This window comes from Panonychus citri, unplaced genomic scaffold (assembly GCF_014898815.1).
Source record: "Panonychus citri isolate SS breed McGregor unplaced genomic scaffold, ASM1489881v1 Contig00137, whole genome shotgun sequence".
Taxonomy (NCBI): Eukaryota; Metazoa; Arthropoda; class Arachnida; order Trombidiformes; family Tetranychidae; genus Panonychus; species Panonychus citri.
The window spans coordinates 838095-862711 of record NW_026515542.1 but is presented as its reverse complement, the minus strand read 5'-3'; the positions used below and the strand labels follow the sequence as shown (position 1 = coordinate 862711).

Sequence of the window (24617 nt, the reverse complement as noted above, 5' to 3'; positions counted from 1 at the left end):
GTAATTTACTTTACTAATCTATCAACTGGTTAGTTGATCATTCAAACAATCAACACAACAATTTTAAAAGTGATTCAATCAACATTTATTTGAAAAATTCGCAAAATTGATAAATTGATTGCTGATTATTAATTTACGATTTTATCACCGAAAGTGATTAATTATGAAAGTTTACAATTAGGATCGTTTATTGTTATGAATACATATCGTTAATTACAGTATTAAGGTGTATGAATTGTGAGAAAATCAATATTTTCCTGGTTGACAATTATTATTATTAATGATATTTTCTCTGGATGTTATCTCATTCCTAGAATTATTAAAATCCATTCGATTTGATAAATGTCGTAATGTTGATGCTCGAGTTCCGTAAATTCCAGCATACGAATTGCTATTAACATTATTATTGTTGTTGATGGTGTTGTTGTTATGATTATTATTGGATTTGAACTGTGGATGATAATTGGACGATGAGGTTGAAGATGAAGAGGAAGAGGATCCGGAAGATGATGATAACAATGGTGTCACATGACTATTACCTGAGGTATTTATATGATTATTATTATTATTATTATTCCCATTGCCCATGTAAAGGCCATCATGAGTTATCACTGTATGTTGAAAAGTATTGGCCAGTGAATGACCTAAGCCAAGGTTATTATTATTACTATTGTTGGTGTTGGTGTTGGTGTTGATGGTGTTATATGAGTTTGGTTGGTGTTGTTGGGGAAGATGTGGTAGGAGATGAGGCGGTAATTGTGGTGGTGGAGGTGGATGATGTTGGAGATGTACTGATTGTGGATTGGTGTTGATAATATTAACTGGTTGATGGGCACTATTGATACTTGAATAGCCTGTTGTATTTGATTGATGGGTTGAACTTGAACTACTTCCGGAATTTGAATGTGAACTTCCGCTTAGAGGGAAACCCATAATAGTTTTACTGCTCATCTTAACCTCAGGTTCATCATAATGATCCTCGTTCGTATTGCAAACTGAAAAGTTTTATTAATCAATAAATCAAAGATCAATAAAGAATCAAATTTAATTGTCTTATTACTATTGTTGTTATTGTTGAAAATTCTGACATTTTTCTTGGTAACTTTTCCTCTTTCAGACATTTCCTTTCGAGATATAATAATAAACTCATTGTAACAATAAAAATCTAATTCTAAAATATCTTCTTCTCCTTCTTTATCATCAACGGAAATACTATGGATCATATTATATATTTTTTTCTGTTATTCTTATTACAATATGAACTTAGACATTTCCTCTATTCTTTCAGAGAATTGAATCTCTCAAAACTTTATTCTTCTTCCATTTCATTGAATTTGGTTGAGAAAATGAAGGAAAATGTATTGTCTCGGATATTAATCATGGTAATTACGATAATGATTATCGATACTCACCTTTATCAATATCATCAATTGTGTCTCTTAAATTTTTACTCTTCCTTGAATCAAATATAAATTCATATATTAAACCAGCCAACATTGATCCAGTTATTGGTGCAATCCAGTAAACCTAATGAATCAATGAGTATATTCAAATTTTATGATTAATGAATTGAAGACTCGATGTTCTGAGAGGTGAATTCTGAATTACTATCATGACAGGATCGCACTTACCCAATGATGTCGCCATTTATTCATAACGAAAGCGGGTCCAAGTGCTCGAGCGGGATTGAATGAAGCTCCACTGGCAGGTAGCTGGAAATGAGAAGTTGAATAAAAAGTTGAAATGAATATAAACCTGAATAATTCATTTGCATGAGAAACAATCATCTGGTCTAATTGTTTGAATAATTAATCACCATTTTTCACCTTAACCGTTTACTTTATTTAAATGATAAATCACTAACTACATTTTCATCATTCTAATCATTTATCATGGAAATTTATTCTGATGATTGATTCTGATTCCTTTGAATCCTTTATACTAAACACTCAACCATGATAGTTACATGAGTAATAATACAAATTCTGCAAGTGAATAAATTAATTCAATTGGAAAAGTTTTCATCTTTTCATTAATAAGGATGAAGATGGAAAATTGAACAACAAGTTGATTCTAATGTAATGAGTTATATCTGATGTCATTTTCGCGGTTAATTTACATATTAATTTTTCCACTGAATAACAATTGATGATTTACAGGGAGAAAACCAATGAACATTTATGATAATATGTATATGAATTAATTACGATCATAAAAATGAGCATTTTATCAAAGAGAAAAAACAAAAAGAAAAGTTCTAACCATGAAACTCTGATTCATTTTCGAAAGATAGTGATTAACATGTAAACAAATCTATTCCATTGGATTAGAGATAATGAAAATACTATTCAAGAATTAATTTCCATGATATGATAATATCACTGAACTTTTTTGCCATTGGATTTTCTATCATTGGGACTCAAATGATCATGATAATGAATACAGATCAACTTTGATAAGACACGAATATCATAATATCATAATGTATAATATGGTTACTCAGGATTCTGTGTCCATCTCTCTGAATTTTTGTTTTCTTTTACGTGGTCACTTTTTTTCAATCTATTTACTGGTGAGATTTTATATCTACAGAGTCTTATCATTGTGGATACATGGTGAAGATAAGTATAACCTTTAACTGAACTTTATGTTTACTGTTACTATTACACAATCATCATCATGTTCAAAGTGACCATGTTATTGACCTTAGAGAGAGAAGAAGAAAAAAAAATTGGTCAACCTGAATTTCATTAGAATTTTCTTCTTTTCTTTTTCTTCTTTATTTTTCCATGTATTTTCATGTTACCATCAGAATTTGTGAAACTTTTAAACTAAGAAATTGTGAAAACATTTAAATCTTTTGATTCACTTGAGAAAAAAAAAGTTTCACAAAAAAATTGGAAACTCAAAGATAATTCAATTGTTCGGAATTCTGATTGAATTATTATTACATTTCCAATTCCAATGATAACTTTAGATACGGACAACAAGAAAAAGTCAATAACAATTGACTCGATTCACTATTAATCCCTAGGTTATAATAATCATCGCAATTATTATCATCATTATCTTGATCGTTAATTGTCCAGACTATTTTTAGCTTCACTGACCACAACAAGTTTATTTGGATAAGCTTAATTGTTGTAACAATTTGACAATAACATAAATATTATCATGGAAAGAACAAAAATATCAACTACAATTATGATATAACCTTTGATTGTGATTATCCTTTAAATTAGCTGACGATCACAATTAATGATTATGTTACATTGAAAGCTAATGAACGATGAAATATTATACCTTAAAGGTTTTTATTGTTTTCTAACAATTAATATTAGTTATCTCATCTAAATGACAAGATGATTCAATGAACAACAGGGAGAAACTGAATTTCATTCAGGATAAATAGATCATCATGAACCCTGAACACTGGCAAAGTATTAATATATCAAGGGAGCAAAAAAGTTACTACGATAATATTAAAGCTTACTAAGCATTCTGACAGGTGATTATTTTGCAATAATGATAATAATCTAAGGCTTAATTTAAGTATAACAATTAATGATCATGAAGTTAATCACAATGTTTCATATGATATAATTAATTGGCTTCTTTTATCGTATAATAATTATCGTTGCTTTGTTTGATCGTATTGAGATTAATTCATTTTTTTCAACTTCCACTTTGTTTTATCATATTTATATTATTCACAAAACTTTATCACGAACTTGAACTGTTCAAGAAATCGGGTAACTCACCCCTGCTAATGAACAGACCATGTAAGCCGATCCGATGGTAATTGAATCATTTCCCATGGATTTCCTGTTGATGTCCAATGTTGCGAAAATTGTGAACACAATCAGAAAGGTAAGGACAAATTCGACGCCAAAAATTTGACCTGCGCTAAGCGACTCGTGAGCTAGAGAGATGCCGAGAGCGCCTTGATGACCAGGAATTGAGACTCTATTATAGACAAGATCGAGGTTCAATTAGTAAATTAGATTCATGTACAGGGAAATGTTTGGAAAATCAAACAAAACAAACAATTTTCATTAGGCATGATTGAAAATCACCAAATGGCCAAGTGACCATTTCCACAGGATCAATTTACAGAATTAGTTTCAAGTTTTACATGATATATACACAGAATACTATCGATACTCAATATCGTTGCTATTATCTCAATGGATAATCAATTCTCATTTTCTTGAATGTAAAGGTAGATATTCAAATTTTCCGCAATTTTTGTCCGACTATTGCTACTAATACATATCATCTTTATTTCTCTCTTTTATCATCTTCGACTGCAAAAGAAACTACTGGAAATTCAGTCTGAATAGATCTGAATGGAACCAACATGATTTTTACGGTTAGAAATGACAAAAGTAAAGCTTGATCTGAGAAAAGTGAATATCATTTTGAGTGAAAGAGAGACAGATAATATTAACATATTGTATCCATGTTCAAATGTGAATACAATGTTAATTTTCCAGGATTTTCAGGAATGACCAATGGTCAAGAGTATGATCAATAGAAATAAATGTCTAATAGTTGACTTGCTGCAACAAAAGTTTCATCTAAAGGGAAATGTTTCTTATCCTAATCTTTCCATGGACAATCAATCAAACATTGAATATATTACAGTGTAAATGAACAGAATATGAGGCAAAGATGCATGGAAGATGAATGTTCATGGGAAGAAAAAAAATTCTTGACAGAAATCAAGAGAATGAGAACAAAAAGAAGCCTAATCTGTGACTTTTTCTCTTTGGAATTTTTTTATGCTACAGAACTTTTTGCAATTCAGGATTGGACATGTCAGAGTATTCGAATAAGGAAACACGAGAGATATGAGTGGGTGGTAATGAGCATTTTCCTTGTTCGGCTAATAGAATCCTGGAATTAGGATATTATCAGAATTAATGGAAACACTGGTTGAGGTGAAAAAATTAAGATCTAAAGATTAGAACATCCATTTCACCTTCTATTGAGCAATGAGATTTTCGAGAAAACTTTATTCGAGAATAAACTTTTTTCTTCTCTTATAGTTGTCAATCATGAAGCATATAACTCGAGGAGAAAATGATAATTAGAACCAGAAATGAAAGTAATTGTCGAACAAGTTGTAATTTAACTGAATCAAAGTAATCACCATATATAACTCACAGCTAAAAGGGAAATGATGATTTAGTAAATGTTCAGAACTTTTTGATTTCTTTTTCCATCAAACTAAATCAATGGTAAAATTAATGACGATCGATTAAAATCAAGCTGATTACGTGTGGGAACATTAATTGTATCTCTTGTATAATTAAACTAATTTAGTTTGGTTACATGCTTATGAATAAAATGATAATCTTAATTATCACCATTGTCAAAATGATTTTATTACATTAATAATATCATCATCGTCATTTAATCAACTGAGGTAAAAAAAAAGCAATTCTGGTTAACTTAATCATTTTAATGGCTCTAATGATAATATAATATAATAATTAATTAACAATGTATCCATCCAGCATTGATTTCAATCTTGGATTAATTAATTAACCAGGGAAATAGAGGAAGCGGAAAAAAATTTCAGTTGAATCTACATGAATTTTCATCATGAACAAACATTTTTTCATGGTGAATATATATTAATACCACCATGGAGGAAAAACATAATCATAATCATCACCATGATATTAATACATAGGTAGAGATTTTTTCGTATTTGAATGGGGAAAAATAAGTTCTAAGAAACTAAATTTGTGACAAATTAAAGGTAAACAAACAATTTGCCTCAAGGCAATTTGATATAATTCATGATAATGAGACTGATATTACAACTATTTAACTGAGCTAATTTTTATCAATTTATATTCACCAAAATCTGATTCTGAACCTTGAAGGGATATAACTGAACATGGAATCAACGATTAAATATCCTGGTTGTTGCTACAATCAAACTGATAATTTACCGATAATTAGTCTAATCATGATACGATTAGTTTAATCATTATTCACTCGAAAATTAATTCCAAACAAAATCAATTGATTCATTTAGAAATTATTTGAGTTAATACTTTTTTTCTGTGTATTGAAAGTGTTAACCTGTTGTATTCACAGAGTTGGATTAATCATGTTTATCAGGATCATGAATCTCTCAGAACTTTTTCCTTACCTTGTTTAGGCTCTCATGAGATAATTTTAAACCATGTTACCTGATGAATGCAAATAATGATTATCATCATGAAAAAATCAATGTAAACATTTTTTGTATTCAGGTAAATACAATAAATGTTTTTTCTTGCACCTGAATCTTGATGATTAGCTTGTGAATGAACAATTCATGATGAGAAATCTGATTTCCAAGTAAATTAAATTCTAATTCAATTGATAACCATGAAAACATTGAAGTAAATTTCATATTATTATAAAGAATGGAACTCAATGATTCGAGGAAAAAAGATAAATGAAAAAAGATCAGAGACAGAATTGGGAAAAAAAGTTCTAATGAACATCAGAGTCAATCTTTTCATCGTTCATCTCTCCTGAACTGAATTCTATCTGAATAAAAAGAAAGAAAAAATAGTTTCTTCAAGTTTCTCTCTAGAGGTTATCATTATCAAATAACAAGAACACTCATCAGAAGTTATCTGTCAGTTGGCTCTCTTATTCATCTTCACGTTTAGTCTCAGAACTTTTTTCATACCTATTGAAAGATCTTCCCTCTGGATGATGAAGACACTGGAGGTAAAAAAAAGGCATATAACTTAAAGGAAAACAACCAACTTGGATATTAAATATGTCGGTAAAAAAATCAGAAAAAATCTCCTGCATGTAATCACATTCACCTGAAGATATATAATGGAAGTGTAGCTTGATCTAAGTTCTGAGCTGAATATTTCGCTTCCCTGTTTAGGATAAACGTGCTCTTAGACTTTCATGATAGCATTGGCTAGGAGAGAAAAGTTATTATTATTATTATTCAGAAAATTATCTAACCAGAACTTTTTATGTGATACTTAGAAAGTTCATTCCATTGAGTGTCTTCACTTATTTCCCATCGCTTTTTTTGCTACTTTCCCTCTTTAATTTTCATTCTTCATGTCATTGAATTGGAACAACTTTCCATTGTGTCAACGAAACTTAGTTCAATGGCCCATGGAAGTTTTCATTCCAATTCATTGATAACTTTTTAAGTTCAATTTGTTACCATCTTAGGAGTGAGTTCTATGAGATCTACACACCAAATGAACTTTTTCCTACCTTTATCCAGCCTAATCTACAACAGTACATTGAATTAATTCAATAAGAATTTATCTCTCTCTCTCTCTCTCTCTCTCTCTCTCTCTCTCTCTCTCTCTCTCTCTCTCTCTCTCTCTCTCTCTCTCTCTCTCTCATCTATCTGCATGAATGCATATCTACATCAACTTCCGTTATCATACATATACGATAACTCTAACAATATGTAATCCTAGTAAATTCTTAGAAAAAAAGCAAAACATATTCAGTTTCAATTCTTTCTCATCTTCATCATTCTGCATAAATATAAGGTGAGATTGAATTTTCTTCTCTCCTAATGTAATATATATTCAATGTCTTCCTACTTGTTCACTTCCTTTTCCTCCATCCACTTGGGTGCAAGTGAAAAAAAAAGTATATTCTCAACTGGTGAAAATTCAGAGAGATAAATTTCCTCTTGTTCATCCCATTTGAATATTCATTCAATATGTTCATGCATTATTATTATCATGATTATCATGTACAGTATTCAGTGAAACAACACAAAATGCTAATAAATAACTCAGCATATTGAAATTCACAAAGATAAACATTTATATTGAACAGTTTAACTTTCTTTGTTGTTATTATAATATCAATGTGAATATGCATCAAGCATGATAAATACTCAGAATAGTATCCAGAATAAATGTTCAACATTATCTCATGAGAATGAGACTCAATCAATCTAATCTTTATCCATGGATAAGCTTAACCTTAAAATGAACCAAATTCACTTACTAATCTGAATAGCTTTTCAAGGTTATCCAACATCACCTTTCAACTTTAACCCTTGAACATGAGTAAATTTAAATCACAAGGAAATGAAACTTTTTTATATGAATGAATTTACATCAAGTGACTATTTGAATTCAATGTAATCCTCATTCAGAAAATGATTCAAGCTTAACTTTTAAAAGCAAACTCAATCTACAGTTTAACCTGAGTTCAGAGGAAAGATACAAATGTAAATACATTTCGAGTCTCGAATTTTTTTTTTCAGAATAAAAATAAGTCATTAGAACTTTTTTTCTCTAAAAAATATTTTGATTCTTTCCATTTTTATTGCTTCGTTTTTATCATCTTACTTTACAAAATTGAGAATTCATGATTATCTTATAATACTATTGAGATTTAAATGTGTTATCATGTTGGCATGTTGATCATTTTTGACATTTTGTCAACACTTTAAATGAACACAAGATTTATTCAGAATCTTCAGTGATTCAGAATTTTAAATATTAAATAATCTTCATAGTACTTTTAGATAAAGTTTTTCTCCATTTCATCAGTTTGTTCACCATTCATCAAATCATGATACATGTATTCAGAGATTGAACTTTCAACTATGAAAAGTTTACGAAAATTAAATTGTAAGGTCTAATTAATTCACGGGGATGAGGTACAGGCACCCTTACAAAAATGCACCGAAATGATCGAACTGCAATCCTAGCAATTAGTGAGAGGGTTTAAAGTAAATTACCCTAATATCCCTCTTAGCTAATTAGCAAGAGCAATTGAGTAACGATTTAGTTAATTAGGAAATTGTTTATTGAAGTAAGTAACACTTTGAGATTTATAACATGGAAACGGAAGTTGAGAGATTGGGAAGAGTTAACTTGAGTAAGTTAAAGGTTAGACATTAACATAACCTGATTGAGATTAATACAAAGATGAGTAGTAACAACTATTTTCAACTGATGTGGAAAAGAAATAGCATAGGTATTTATGCAGGTAAAGAAAGAGATGATTGGTTACAGAGATTAAGCGGGATAAACAAATATAATTGATTGTTGATGGAGAAATAATTAAGGGAAAAGAAGCCGATCGAAGCGTTTCCTTACAGAGCCCCGTTCAAAGCGTCGATTATGACCTTTAAATAGGCTTAACGACGTTCGTAAGCGTAGAAAGGCTTCTGATATGCTTATAAGGTAACGGTCGTTTATGATCAGGTTCTCCATCAATGAAATCTTCAGGATAAAATTTTTGTTCAATTTTCTGAGATTCTTGTACTTTTCTTGGGAGTTTTGGATTTGTTTTAAGAGCATCAGGCCAATCGGTAATTTGTTTAAGAACATCTTTTAAAAGTCCACCCATATTGAAATTAAGAGGCCAATTGTATCCTCGATAACCAGTTTTAGTAAAACGAGGTTTGGTTTTGTATAATTCAATTAATGTTGCTTCAATTCGAGGCATATCGATTAAATAGAGCCAAAGGGTAAAAGCTGCATCGATAATCGGGGTGGAGTTTTCTTGAAAGATTTTCCAAATAAAACGAAGGCACAATATTTTAGGCCAAGAGCTTCTTTTGTTTTAACTCGACAATTATAATAAAGAATGTCAACGATTCGAGGTAATAAATAATAATGATCACGTGGAGTTAAGTAGAGATCAGAAAGATCGGCAATGTGACCACAGAGAATGATTCGATCATATTTCCTTAGAACTTTTAAAACTTCATCTCGAACTTTTACAAATAACGGTGCGAATCGAACATCTTCGTATTTTAAGCCATGAAAAGCTGTTTGCATATCCCAATTAGCTGCTGCTGGATGACGAATGAATGAGTTGTAGATAATATTATTGCACTGGTCGACAATCGAAATCCATACTGGAACATTTTTAAAACTTCCATCCTTCATTACAATAGTTTGTTTCTCAATATCAATTGCACAAACTTTGAAACCATAATATTTGATTTTTCCAACTGCAGAAGCAATTTGCTTCGAGAAATGTTCAGGAGGAATCATTAGTGGTAATGAAGGGATTGATTTAGCTAATATAACATTTTTATAAAGCTTTTGTCTCCTTTGATTTTTTTGTTTGTTAAATGCTTTTGAATTTTTTCGTCGATATAATAATCGGGATTTACGGCGTTTAACAAGTTCAGCTTCAGTTTCAGGAGTATGAGCTGGAGTGATTTGAGTGATCGGCTGATACTTTGTGGCTGGACTGAAGTTGAAAATGATATCATCTGAATTTGGTGATTGTTGAGATGAACATGGAGAAGGAGATGGTTGAGATGATGAAGTTGAAGGAACAGCTGATGAAGTAGATTCTTGAGATGATGAGAGGCTTAACGAAGGAATAGATCGGCGGGTTCGAGGATCTGAAGGAGTTGGATCGGGAGTTGACTTTGGAGTTGAAGGAACTGAATCAGGAATTCGTTCAATAATTGTCGTGAGATTTTCACTTGAAATCTTTAATTGTTGTTGTGGAGGAGGTTCATTCCAATCAACACAATCTTCTTCCCTTGGACGTTGGAAGGTAAAAGGCTTGGGAGGTGGTATTACGGGAGTTAATTCACCTCGTTTTCGAGCATTTTTATTGGCTCGACGACGTTGATTAGCTTGAGATTTTAATGCTCTTGATGCTTCAATTATATCCCATGGTATCTCTGGTTCATGAATTGGTGATGCGGAATGAGATGAATTAATTTGTTTAATTGTTTCAGTTTCTTTGGGAGTTTGTTGTTTATCTGATGAAGGAGTAATAACAGGTAAAGGTGAACCTAATTTTTCTAATAATAATTCAAATGAAGTCGGCTGAATGAAAAGATCTGCTGCTGAAATTGGTTCTTTAATTGTTGAGGTTGTATTTGTAGTTGTAGTTGAAGATGAAGGAGTTGGTGAAATTGATTGTTGATTAATTGTTAATTGTTCTACTTGTTTTTGAATTTTAGTTTTAGATTTTCTTTGAAGATATTCGGCAGGAGTTAATTTCTTTTTCGATGGAATATTTGATTCGGTATCAGATGAGCGTTTAGATGATGATGATGAATCTGATAATGTTGATTGTTCAGGATCACTGAATAAATTTCTCAATGATGAATTTGCTTGCTCTTTAAAAGCAGCTTGAATATCTTCTTCGGTGAAATTTTCTTGACCAATTTGATCGATGAAATATAAATCGCTCGGATTTTCATTAATTGTTTCATCGTCAAGAAGAAAAGTATCGGCCACATTGGAACAATCGAATTTAAATTTGTTACTTGATTGTTTACAATTTTTACAATGGTTACTAATTGTAACGTAATCACCATTTTCTTTACAATTTGAATATATACAATTTACTTTATAACTGGTGATTAATTGTCGTTCGTCTTCGGCTAAAGGCTCGAATTTGGAGAATCCATTATCTCCGCAAATATTAAATTGACATAAAAATTGCTTATTTCCCATTTTTTCTTCATTAATATTCTTGGTAAGAGGTTGATTTTTAATTGCTTGAGAAAGAATATGAAGAAAACGAGCACAGGTACGACAATAGAAGAAGGTACAGTCCATACATTTCATCGGAACTCGTGCTATTTGATCACATAAAATACAAATGTAAGATCGTTGATCACCACTGACCTTATCCACTGTAAATCCGGGTTGAACTGATACCTTATCGAATGAAACTGAGAATTGACGTTCAGTTATTTCACCGTAAACTTTTAGAACTTTTAATTTGATGAATTTCTTGAATTGTTCACCATCCAACTCCTTTATAAATTCATTACCTCCAATATTTTCATTACCTTCATCAGTTTCCATTTCTGATGACAACTGCTTATCCATTTTATCCATTTAAATTTATCCAAAATTTAACAGCACGAATCCAACCAATGTCACCAAGGGTTCACAGGTAATTAACACTTGCACTTTATTTGTGGTTGACAATTAAAAGATTGGATTGAGGAAAAGTTAATTGTTGTATAAAGTAAATTACCCTAATTTAACAATTAACTGGGATAGGATAAGAGTTAACAAAGTAGTTTGAAGTAAATTACCCCAATATCTACTTTGACTTTGAGCGAAGGTTATTGTTGGGAAAGGAATGGAAAAGGAAAAATTTTACAATTTAATCTTATTGTTGATTATTGTTGAGATTTTGTTGAAACAATTAACTAATTGTTGCATTTTCTTCAAGAAAATGAAGGAAGATTGAAGAGAAATCAAATCAAAAATTAACACGCATCACTTTAAGACAACGTGCTGACCAGGGTAATTTACTTTGGTCACACTTTCTAATTAAACTAATTTAAATTGAATTAACTTTGTTTAAGTTAAGGTAGTTTAGAGTAACTTACCCTAATATCTACCTTTAACTTACTAAATTAAACGAAAAAATAATTAATTAATTGTTGATTTGATTGAAGAAACAAAGAGAAAGTGAAAACATGTTGACACTTTGAAGAAATTAACATTTTTAACTCTTCTTCCTTAAAGAGAATAGAAAATGGACATTGTCTTTTTAGACAGAGAAATAGACAGAGAAAAGAAGGAGAAAGGGAGAAAATAGAATAGAATTTTCTTTTGGAGGAAACGGAAAGAGAAAAGACAGAGAAAGAGAACTTGTTGTTTGTGCAAGCGTCTGTTGGTTAATTGAAGAGTCAAGGGTAATTTACTTTTGTCTCTTCTCTTAATTAATTAATTTAATTAATTAGTTAATTAATTTTTTAAATTGTTAATTTATATCAATTTTGATATTTAAAATGTGCTTAATCTGATGGTGTTTAAATCATGAAAATCGACTGAATAGTTTTTTCAGAATCTCTGTGAGAAATTTTCAATTGGAACCTCGTTCACATATGCATCAGAAGGTAAGTTGAAATTTGTAATTTCTTTTGTTTCAATTGTTTAATTTTGATCAATTTGATTAACTTAATAAGGGTAATTTACTTTTGTGAGTTAATCAATTGATTGTTTCCCATTAATTTAGTTGATTAATCAATCAGAATTTGGTGTTTGTAATTTCGGTTCAGGGTAATTTACTTTGACCGTTTACAATACTAAGCTTTTTCTTTTCTTCTATTTTAAAGGTAATTGTTTTAATTACGAGGAACTAATTGATTAATTAGAGAAGGAGAATCGACAGAAAAAGGTAATTAATGTATTTAGATTAATTCGAAATCTTAATTTAAAATTGAATATGAATTAAATGCTTTCTTTGTTTCTTTTTGTTTTCATGTTGGTGACGAATTTTTCTTATCGTGGGAACCAAAATGGAGGAAAGTAAAAGATAAGTTGATCTTTTTAATTTTAAATTGACCAAATGGTCAGAATCTCTTGTCTCTATTGTTTCAATTGAATTTAAATTGCTCTCAGAAATTTGATCTGTTTAAACTTGTGATCATTGATCGAAATCGTTAACTTGTTTACTAGGGTAATTTACTTTGGTAAACAAGATTCTTCTAATTAAAGAAAGAGAGGGAGAGAGATAATCAATTGATTAATAAATATTAAGAATGAGAGAACGAAAGAGAGAAGATAGATTTAGATTAGATAGCGAAATTGTTAAATGTATCAATATTACTGGACACAAGGACCAGGGTAATTTACTTTGGATACTTGTGGTCAATTTGATTAGTTAAAACAATTGATTTGTTTTAATTAAAATCTTAATCTCAGCGAAGATTAGCTCGAGACTATCATCTGAAAGATGAATTTCTTTCTAATTAAAATCGAATCAATGATCCAAGTGTTACTTAAATCAAATTTTCCTAATTTTCTTTTTAATTATCATTTAAATTAATTAATTTTTCTATTTTGTTTCGTTAAAGGGAATTATCTCAATGGATCTGATTGATTATCAATGGCGAAGTTTTGATTTATTCCACCAAAGGAGGAGAAAGAAAAACAACAAATCAAGGGATTGGTAAAAGGTTTTTTGAATCAATTAATTGATTCATTGAAATTTAAATTAATCAGTCAGGTATCAGGGTAATTTACTCTGAACTGAATTAACTTTAAATTTTTGCGAATGATTGATCAAAGGGTAATTTACTTTTTTGATCAAATCTAATTTGTGACCACTGCTATCTGAACATTGATAATTAGGGTAATTTACTTTGGTTATCAATGGAATGAAAGGGAATATCTATCTTTTAATTATGAGAGGGGAAAGTGAGATTGAATGAAAGCAGAAATTAAAATTTTAATTTCTGATGATTAGAAAGAAGAAATGTTTGATACTGATAGGAAGTTCACTTAAGTTAATTGTGACAATTAATTGAACAATTAACTTATTCTGTGTTTTCTGATGTTGTCAAAACATCAGCTGATTGATCAGTTAAATCAGTTATCTCAGATCTTTCACCTGCTAGTTTTAAATTTTCATAATTAACTTTAAATGCTGGACCTTTTGGTCCCACAATTAAGGCCGCAGAATCATAAGTTTCAATAACAATATAATCTCCTTTGTAAGGAGCAGTTAATTTCTTTCCTCTTAATTTGTTCTGAATTTTAACAGAAACTTTAACTCTGTCACCTACTTTAAATGGTAAAGGTTGAGGTTCAATTAAATCAAGTCGATTCTGTTGATTAGCGATCATTCTCTGATAATGATCATTTCTTAATTGTTGAAGTTCCTCATGATTTGATTGCGTAGGCTGAATTTCTAATTCATTGAGTAGCGGAGTGTTTGGTAATTTTCCAAACAACAGATAATAAGGAGAAGTTTGTAAATTTTCTGAATGAGCAGAATTGTAACTTAGAACATGTTCAGTTATCCACTTGTCCCAATCTTTTGGTATAACTGTAAACATGTTGATACGGTTTCCCAAAATACCGTTTAACCTTTCGATCAATCCGTTCGATTGAGGTCGATAAGGAGTTGTAAATTGTAATTTAATTTTTTGTTGCTCACAAAATTCTTTAAATCCATTTGATCTAAAACAGGGTCCATTATCCACTTGAATAACTTTAGGATGCCCGATAAATTGAATAATATATTTAACAAACTTAATTGCTTCGTTCTCCTTTTGATTCCTGTAAGGTTGAGCGAATACATATTTAGTGAAATAGTCGACAGCTGTGAATAAATATTCATTTCTTTGAGATGACGGATGAAATTTTCCGACGATGTCGATTTGTAATCGTTCTAATGGTTGAGTTGGAATCGGCATTTGATGAGGTCGATGATTGTTTGTTGTGGGATGTTTAAAAGATAAACAAGTATCGCAATTAGCAATTTTCGATTTTAACCATTCGTCCATTTGAGGAAACCAGAATAGTTCTTTCATTCGTTTCGAAGTAGATTTATACCCAAAATGACCTCCGATTGATTCCGTGTGCAAAGCACTAAAAACTTTTTCTTGTAGAGAAGCAGGAAGAACAATTGCCAAATTGTTATTAGTTAATTTTCTTTGAAGAAGCCCATGCTTCATGACAAAATGCTTGGTTAGATAACCTTTTGATAGCTGTCGAATTGTTTGTTTGACATAATTGTCTTTCGATTGATGCTTTTTAATTTCGCTCGAATCGTTAAAATCATCATCAACTTTGAATTTTTGATCACCAGTTGCGATAAATTTAGAAACTAATTTATCGTCAATAATCTCAGGTTGTCCCATTTTCTCTCAATTTCTTCCATAATTGTTTCGAAAATAAAATCCATTGATGTTTATTTTCATCCTTAATCATTTCAATGTCGTCACAATCGAAATTTTTGATTAATGAATCATCCCTATCCATCCAGTTAGAATTATGAATTAAATTGTGAGGAGATTGATGACAATCGTTGTACATCACTTGACAATTTTCCTCAAAAGCAAATAATAGATATTTGTAATAGTCTTCTTCATTTATTTCACCGATTTTCTTATGGCGCCATTCACTTGAACGTGAGAAGCAATCAGCTGGATGAGTATCTCCTTTACTATACTCGATCTTGTAGTCGTATTGTGACATTAGTGAGGCCCATCGGTGCAATCGTGCACATTTAAAATTAATTTTCGGTAAAGCACAAAGTGCACAATGATCGGAAACGATCGTGAAACTTTTTCCACTTAGATAATGAGAATATTTATTAACTGCAACGATAACGGCCAAACACTCTTTCTCCGTTATCGTATAAGCCAGTTGATATTTTGCAAGTTTCTGTCCAAAATAAGAAACTGCTCTCCATTTATTGTTTTCTAATTGAAGGAGAATCCCGCCAACAGCAATAGATGAAGCATCAACCATCAATTTATGTTGAGCTTCAGGTTTGAATTGAGAAAGTAAACAATCTTTTATCAATGAATCTTTGATGTGCTGCCAAGCCTTTTGATGATGTTTATCCCAATTAAATTTACCTTTGTTCTTCTTAGAACATAACTCGAACAGAATCGAAGCAACAGTTGAGTAATTAGGGATAAATTTCGATAGATAATTGAAAAGTCCCAGTTGACTTTGAAGTCCCTTGACATTTTTGGGAGGTTGAAATTCCTTAAGGCGCTGGATTTTCTCAGGATCCGGGCGAACTGAATTTCCGCTGATAATATGACCTAAGAATTTTACTTCTTTATGTCCCCATTTACACTTATCAGGCTGAACTTTTAAACCAATATCTTTTATTCGGGAAAAAACGGAATTAGCATTTGCGATTAATTCATCAAACGTTTTTCCAAAAATGACGATGTCATCAATATATGCTAAACAAGCTTTGTAGAAGATTGCAAAGACAGAATTTACGAATTGTTGAAAGTAGGCAGGGAATCAGCTAATCCATGGGTAATCTCACATATTGAAATTTACCCATTTCGGTAACAAGAGCGACTTTTCTCTTTCGGAAGGATTTAATTGATTTGATGAAACTTGAGCAAAATCGATGGTGATGAAATATTCATAGCCTGCCAAAGCTTGAATATGATCATCAATGTTGGGCATTGGATAGCTTCTTGTTTTCATGATAGAATTCAGTTCTTTAAATGATGTAACCAAACGATAGTCTTTACCACCAGGTTTTTCGACTAGAAATGCAGGGGAACCACCACAGGAATTAGATGGTTCAATGATGTTGTTCTGAATTAGTTCAGTTATCTTCTTGTCCAGAATTTCCCTCTTCTTTGGACCAAGTCGATAAGGGTTACATTTTGGAATAGAATGACTTCCAATATCGATTTTAATATTGACTGTTTCGGCTGGAATACAACCCAGGTCGTATTTGTGAGTTGAGAAAACCGATTTAAATTTGTTAAGAAAATCAACCATTGTTGATTTTTGATGCTGATTTAAATTTGATGAGATGCCTTTAATTAATGTTGATTGTAAATTTGAAATTTCCGAAGGAAATTCATCTCGTCTTGTGTCTAATTTGGCTTTTTTAATTTCATGAAGATATTGTTCATCTGAAAGGAGGACATGATTATCATGCTGATTAAAATGGCTTGATTGTTGATTAAAATTAATTGATTGCTGATTATAAGGCGATTGATTAAAAGTTGATTGATGTGGAAAGATTAAATTGTGATTAAAGGTTGAAGAAGAAGAAGAATTTAATTGTTGATGATTAAATTGATTTGGATGATTGTGACTTGTAGGTTGATTGTAGCTGGAAGGTGATGATTGTTGATTAATTGTTGAATGATTTATTTGTTGATGATTTGTAGTTGATTGATTTTGTTGTGAAGGTGAGTTTGAGGTTGAATGTGAGGTCGAAGTTGTGGACTGTGAGCGAATTTGTCTGCAGTTAGGTGGGTAATTACGGGCGGGTCCATAGATTCTTGGGAATTGAGTTGTGAAAGGTGATGAAAACATTCAGGTCCGGGAATCTTCAGAGTAATTCTGAGATTTTACCAGATCTGGTTGGTTTCAACCTTTCACCGGTCAGCTTCCAGTGCTGTGTTAGACCAGAACCAGAAATTTTTACCAAGTATCATTTCAAATGGTAACTCCTCAAGGACAAAAACTCTTAATGGATCCAATTTGATTGGATTTTCTACTTTAAAAACCAATTGTGTAACACCTACCGCTCTCACAGGTCTATTTCTTCCTGACAACCCTAGAAACTCATGGTGACTCTGATAAATAGGAATTTGCAATCTAATTGCTAAATCTTTTCGCATGAAAGTTGAGCCTGAGCCGGAATCAAGAAGAGCTTCAATATTGGCTATTTCATGGTGATCAATGTTAATTGTTACTCTCGGTCTCATATTGATTTGATTGTTGATAGCTTGTATCATACAATTTGTTGAATTTTCAGCGGCTACTCTAGCCTGACAATTTGCTGTCGAATGACCGTAACTAGTACATAAGGAACAATAATTACTATTATTGTTTGTGTTACTGTTATTGTTATTCTCATTGTTACTGTAATTTGTGGATTGTTGCTGATTTGACTGTTGATTTGGAGGTCGATTAGATTGCTGATTGTTTGACCTTCCTCGTCCTCTATAATTACTTGATCGACCTCTAGACGATCTTGAATTATTAGGTGATGATGAACTGTTCTGATCTTGATTGTACGACAGATTTACCTCTAGAATTAGGTGAACTGGATTGATTTGATCGCTGGGATCGATTAGAATTATCTTTACTGGGAGTGAAATTGAGTTAAATCCATTAGATTTTCTATTGTTATTGTTACTTTGATTCTGTCGACGATTAATTGGACTCGGAACATAATTTTCATCGCAAGAGCTATCCTTTATCTTATTGCTATAAATGATTAAAAATTTAGTTAATTTATCCAACGTGTTTACATTTGAATTGTGTCTCAAAGAGAAGCTCAATTCATTTGGAAGCAAATGGAGAATTAAAAAGATGATTCCTTTATCTGGAATCTTAGGTATCACTAACCTAGCTGCTTCTGTTAATTCGAAGACATAATCACTTGGATTGATGCCTTTCGTGAATTTCTTATTGAACAATTTTTCAGTCGCTTCAGCTACTTCTCTTTCGCCTACGAAGCTTTCACGAACACGTTTAACTAAATTAGCAAAAGAAATGTTAGGATTGTTTCTGAGAATTTCATCAATAGCTTTATGAATATCATCAGTTACTTGTGCACAGAGAGTTTTAATAGCAAGGTGATCAGATAATTCTAGAAGAAACTCTTCTCTCTAGTTTGTTTAACCATTGGCAAAAAGTCAGTGACCCTTTTTCAATGTATTCTTCAATTACTGATTTGAATTTAAATCCATCAAGAATTGATGGTGAATTAGATCTGAACATTTGCTGAAAAAATTGAGGAGTGAAATTAAACATTTGATTGGAATTGATTGAAGTCTGAGGGTTGGTTTTCTGTTTGTGGTTATTTGGGAGTGGAGAATGATAATCATGAGGCTCGTCATTGACAATGTCATCGACTAAAGCTTCATCATGATCATCATTCTGAGGGAAACACTCAAAATACCTTCTGATTTGCATAGATGTGAACTCAAGTTCTTTTAGATAATCTTCAGAGAGATTCTTACCTTCATCGATGACTTCTTCCTTGATTAATTTTCGAAGATTCTCTTCGGTAATACCAGCGCTTCTCAATCGGTGGTGAATTTCAGGGCAATCGAGGAATTTAGGGTCGAATTGATGATTTTTATCGATGGGTGATGAATAGGATAAAGGAACCACAAATAAGGCTTGTGGTCATCGCCTCGCGAATGACCTTGGTGACATAGGCTTTACCTTGGACTGAATATTTAAGTCCATAAATTTCACAGAGCTTTTGACGATTAGTCTCGTCATTGATATAAGCGCCAACCGTAATTGTTTCTTCAGACATGATTGAATCACTGAATGTCCAATCGTGCACGTTAACTCTTTGTTTTCGTGAAAAATTCAACTAAAGATGTGTTGAGGTTTGGAACAGAAAATGCTGTTCTTAATGATGAATAAATTCTCGAATCGAATGATGTGAAGAATTTTGATTCTATTGAAGATGAGGACGAAAGCTCCACTTTGTTAAATTGTTACTAATTGTTGCTAAAAGCACACACAGGAAAGAACACACTCAGAGCTAGTCACACGTAAAAGGAACACACTTTTCACGATGACCTTCAGACAAGATAATGATTACCACTACTCTCTGAAGTTATTACTCGTTTAAGTAATGAGGGATCTCCACCATTTGTAAGGTCTAATTAATTCACGGGGATGAGGTACAGGCACCCTTACAAAAATGCACCGAAATGATCGAACTGCAATCCTAGCAATTAGTGAGAGGGTTTAGTAAATTACCCTAATATCCCTCTTAGCTAATTAGCAAGAGCAATTGAGTAACGATTTAGTTAATTAGGAAATTGTTTATTGAAGTAAGTAACACTTTGAGATTTATAACATGGAAACGGAAGTTGAGAGATTGGGGAAGAGAGAGTTAACTTGAGTAAGTTAAAGGTTAGACATTAACATAACCTGATTGAGAGATTAATACAAAGATGAGTAGTAACAACTATTTTCAACTGATGTGGAAAAGGAAATAGCATAGGTATTTATGCAGGTAAAGAAAGAGATGATTGGTTACAGAGATTAAGCGGGATAAACAAATATAATTGATTGTTGATGGAGAGAAATAATTAAGGGGGAAAGAAGCCGATCGAAGCGTTTCCCTTACAAAATGTGCTGAATTTGTTGAATGAACTTTTTTGCCTCAATCATTTTACACACACACATAAATTATTGATTATATGATGTGATTAATGGATTAAAATTGATAATTTTCCCGATGAAATCTTCATCTAATCTTATCTATCAAGGTTAAACTCTAGATAATATCATCAATTTCAATAAATGTTAAATTGCTGATTTATCCATGTAATAAGGTTGAGTGATCAATGTTAATCTGAGTCATGAATCTTTTTTTGAATCAGTTGAGACTTTGATGATTAAAGATTAACTCAGTGAGTGGATTAGATTAACTGTTGATAATATTTTATCAATGGTAATTCAAGAGAAGCTAAAGAGCCAATTTGAAATAAAAAATTATGATGATTATGAGGAGATAACTTTGATTATGTAGATTAAACTGAATTGTGAAAGAATAAGATTAAGAGGTTAATGGTAAGTTGAACAATCTACTTGAACTTTAAGCTGATGAACTTTCAATTTATTAGGTAAAAAAGGTGATGGAAATTGTAAGAGATGAAGATGGGAGAGGATAAACCACATCATTTCCTCTTTACGATAAATGCAATTGAGTTAACCCATAGATGAGATCATGATGATGATGAGAAGGGAGAAAATTCTCTCGTTCTCTCTTTCCCATATTGGCCCTACAGGGAATTCCCTCATTCTTATCCTTTGTTTATCTCTTTTACTTTCGCTTGAAAACAGACAATTATTTTCTTCACATAGGCTTACTATTGAGCGCTGATTATCATCATCACCACTCATTCCCTGAATACTTTACTCATCCGCTGAACTTTCTTAAACTTCCAGGTAATAGGTTTGCTATGCTCAAGGTGTATTCCATTTGAAATGAACAAAAAGAAAAAGGAAAAGATTAGAACAAAGAAAAAAAATTACACTTCCAGTAAATGGATTTCCAGGGTTTACCCTTCAAATTAACGTTCGAAAGGCTAAAGATGAGGATGCTAAAGATAAAAGAGAGTTGAGAATGAAAATAAGACTCTAATGATGAAGATGAGATAATGTGAATATAAGGTTGTTATTATTGTTATTGAATTTAAGATAATCTTTCGATGAGCAATCTAGTTAATCTGATTTCAGTGACGCAATGAAACAATTCAAATGCTCTTAGATAATGAGAGTAACTGTTTGAATGATAAAAATCTAGAAAAAAAAATAATTTCATCAGTTGAATCAATTTGATGAGAAGAGAAAAGATTCAGTTTCAATCGTAGCATTAGAATATCATTTAAACGTATTGTTTTAGTTCAAGGGAGAAAAGTCTTGATGGTAAACTTAATATAAATGTCATGATATTTATCCATTCAGGTGACAATTTTCATCAACAATGACAAGAACTTTTCAACTTTTAATCAAACTTCACGAGAATGGATTAATCAATGAAAAGAGACAATGAAAAACTTTTACAACTCTGAGTTTTTCTATCAAAACTTTTAATCATGTGATAATAATTTGATTTCTCCATTCATTCAGATACTATTGATAAAAGTTAAAGATAATCTTACAGATTAAATCTAATTCAAAGTGATGAGAGGTTATCAGATTGTAAGAGTTTGAGTTGATAGGAATCAGAGACAAATATTATTCATACTAAATCAATCATCTAGTAGTTAACATATTACATTTAATACCAATATTGGAAATGTAATAAACAAAATGTGATCTGATTGATGATGTTTGTAAGCCTAATCATTGTTTTATCATCTGAATTGAATCAAACGAACCATTCACATGGTGTTTGAGTTGAAATTCTGTAAAAAGTTTTATTGAGCTTGAATACTTTAGACTGAGAATCAAAAGTGTATTCTTAATATAATCATTATCATTGATGGTTTGTTGTAAGAATGATTGAAGGATAAGCTAAATTGAAACAATCAGTGTACAGATTGTTGACTGTAAGTTATTTCCAGTGAACTTTAATGAACCAGAAATGTTGTTATTACTAATAAACAGATTCCGAGACTTTGATGACTTAATGCTGTTTACGATATAAAATATCAAATGGATTGAATATTTTTCGGAAGCCATTTTGGATTCCAAGTTGATGCTTGAGTTGCTTTTGTGTTTATTGATTAATGCAAAGGAAAAGGGTATGAGATTAGGAGGTGATTTGGTTGCGAATTGATCCCTGGGAATGGTAATAATGATAATGTATATGCAAGGAATGGTGGAGAAACCATGCTGATCGAAGTGTTTTTCCTCTCTCTCTCTCTCTCTCTCTCTCTCTGAGATTATTTACTATGGACAAAGTATCTAGAAGGTGAGAGAAAGTTTCTTGTGGTGGTAAAAGGGAATTGAAAGCTCTTATTACACTGGTGAGAAAGAAAGATACTTTTGGAATGGAAACATTATCATGTTGGTAAGAAGATGAGAATAGGAATGATGGAAATGATGAAGGAATGATTCCTGTGGGAGTTTTATCGTCAAGATTAAGTCTCTAGTCGTGAAAACTAACGGCCATTATTATTTAGATACTGACCAAAAGATAAGATGAATTGTATACAAAATATTGGAATCCTCATGATTATCGAAGATGAGAACGACTGAGATTTGATAAAAGAAAAGTTTGAATCATGATGAATTAACGACGATTTCAAAATGGATAACAATAGTAGCTGAATAATAGGTGTTGACTTTATCGAATTCTCATGGTTTCCATGTATCAACCTTAGAAACTATTCATAAGCATGGTAAGGAATTTACATTGAATTCGATCAGATTTTTGATCAATTCATGAGAATGAGAATCACGAAGTGACTATTATCTAACCTTTAAGATAACAGTGAAACTTTTTGCTGAGTTCACGATATTATTCCAGACTTAGAAAAAAAACTTTCTCGTCCAATGTATTATCTTTTTTCGTCTGAGCATTTTCCTTGGATGATACACTGATTATCTTCTCATGTTCATCATCAGTGGTGATAAAATGGATAAGAAGGATGTTTAATATGATTACCACTTGACACTCTTATCTACTTGCAGTTAGTATTTTCTTTGGCTGATAAGTTGATAGTAAAAGGAGAAAACATGAAGAGGTGGAAGAGGGTATGAAGGTGGAGAAAATATTTGAAACATAGTTGGCTCAATATCGATTTCATATTAATCTTTATCATCATCGTAACTATCAGAATTATCACCAATGAGTCTGAACCATTGAAACAAATGATGAGCAGAAAGAAAGTGACACAGTTTCTCTAGTATTCTGTTTGTCAGAATTTTCTTAACAATCTTAACTTCAATTATATTCTATTTCATGATAAATGTCAATGACAATATCACCAGTTTCTTCATGATTCTTGATTTATCTTCATTTTTATATCTATGGAATATCATTGTCAAGAAAGAGGAACTGAAGAAAATAATTTCTCTTTTTTCTCTTCATTCTATGTGACAGAAATTTCAATTTCGATAAATTCTGTCCCATGAATAAAAAGGATAATCGTATTAGAAGAAGATAATTAAACGAAATGTCAACAGTCTGTTCTCATTTGATAATATTGTGTGTGGCAGAGAGATCGAGAGAGAATAAGGAAAAAAAAGTATTAATGGAAGAATGAATTTTCTAAAATGCTAAGAATTCTGATTATTAGGTATTATTATTATTCCCTGGAATTCAGAGTTCTAAATACAAGTAAACAATAATATTATTGTTTTCCATCCGAATTAAATTGAGAATCATAATAACAAACGATAATAAATCTCAATTGAATGATATTTCAATTCAGTCTTTTGTTTATCATCATGAAAATCTTAGTAAATAGATTCAGAGTAATACCTATCATTGTTATTTTCTGCTGAACTTTTTGATTTTCTTTTTTCGTCATTTTCTCTTGTTTAGAAGGGAAAGAAAAATGAAAAATTCTGATTGTTACCATGGATTCATATCGATAATAACATCACCTGAAATATTTGAGCAAAGAACAGCAGAAAAAAAACAAATTCCCTGAGTAAATATCACAATATAATAGTAGACGAAAGGGGAGAGATTCATGATAACGATAAGGCTCAGAATTC

General features: G+C 31.3%; 1 protein-coding gene across 1 annotated transcript in view; it reads right to left on the bottom strand.

The window, feature by feature from the left end:
* Positions 1–63: 63 nt before the first annotated feature.
* Positions 64–24617, bottom strand: part of LOC128392780 (neurogenic protein big brain-like) — a 41153-nt gene continuing 16599 nt past the window's right edge. Inside the window, exons 2-5 of the mRNA XM_053352856.1 lie at positions 3762–3966; positions 1632–1712; positions 1413–1527; positions 64–995 (exon numbers count right to left, since the gene is read on the bottom strand). Coding sequence (XP_053208831.1) covers positions 247–995; positions 1413–1527; positions 1632–1712; positions 3762–3966 — 1150 coding nt within the window. The 3' untranslated portion in view covers positions 64–246. The remainder of the gene's footprint in view (positions 996–1412; positions 1528–1631; positions 1713–3761; positions 3967–24617) is intronic.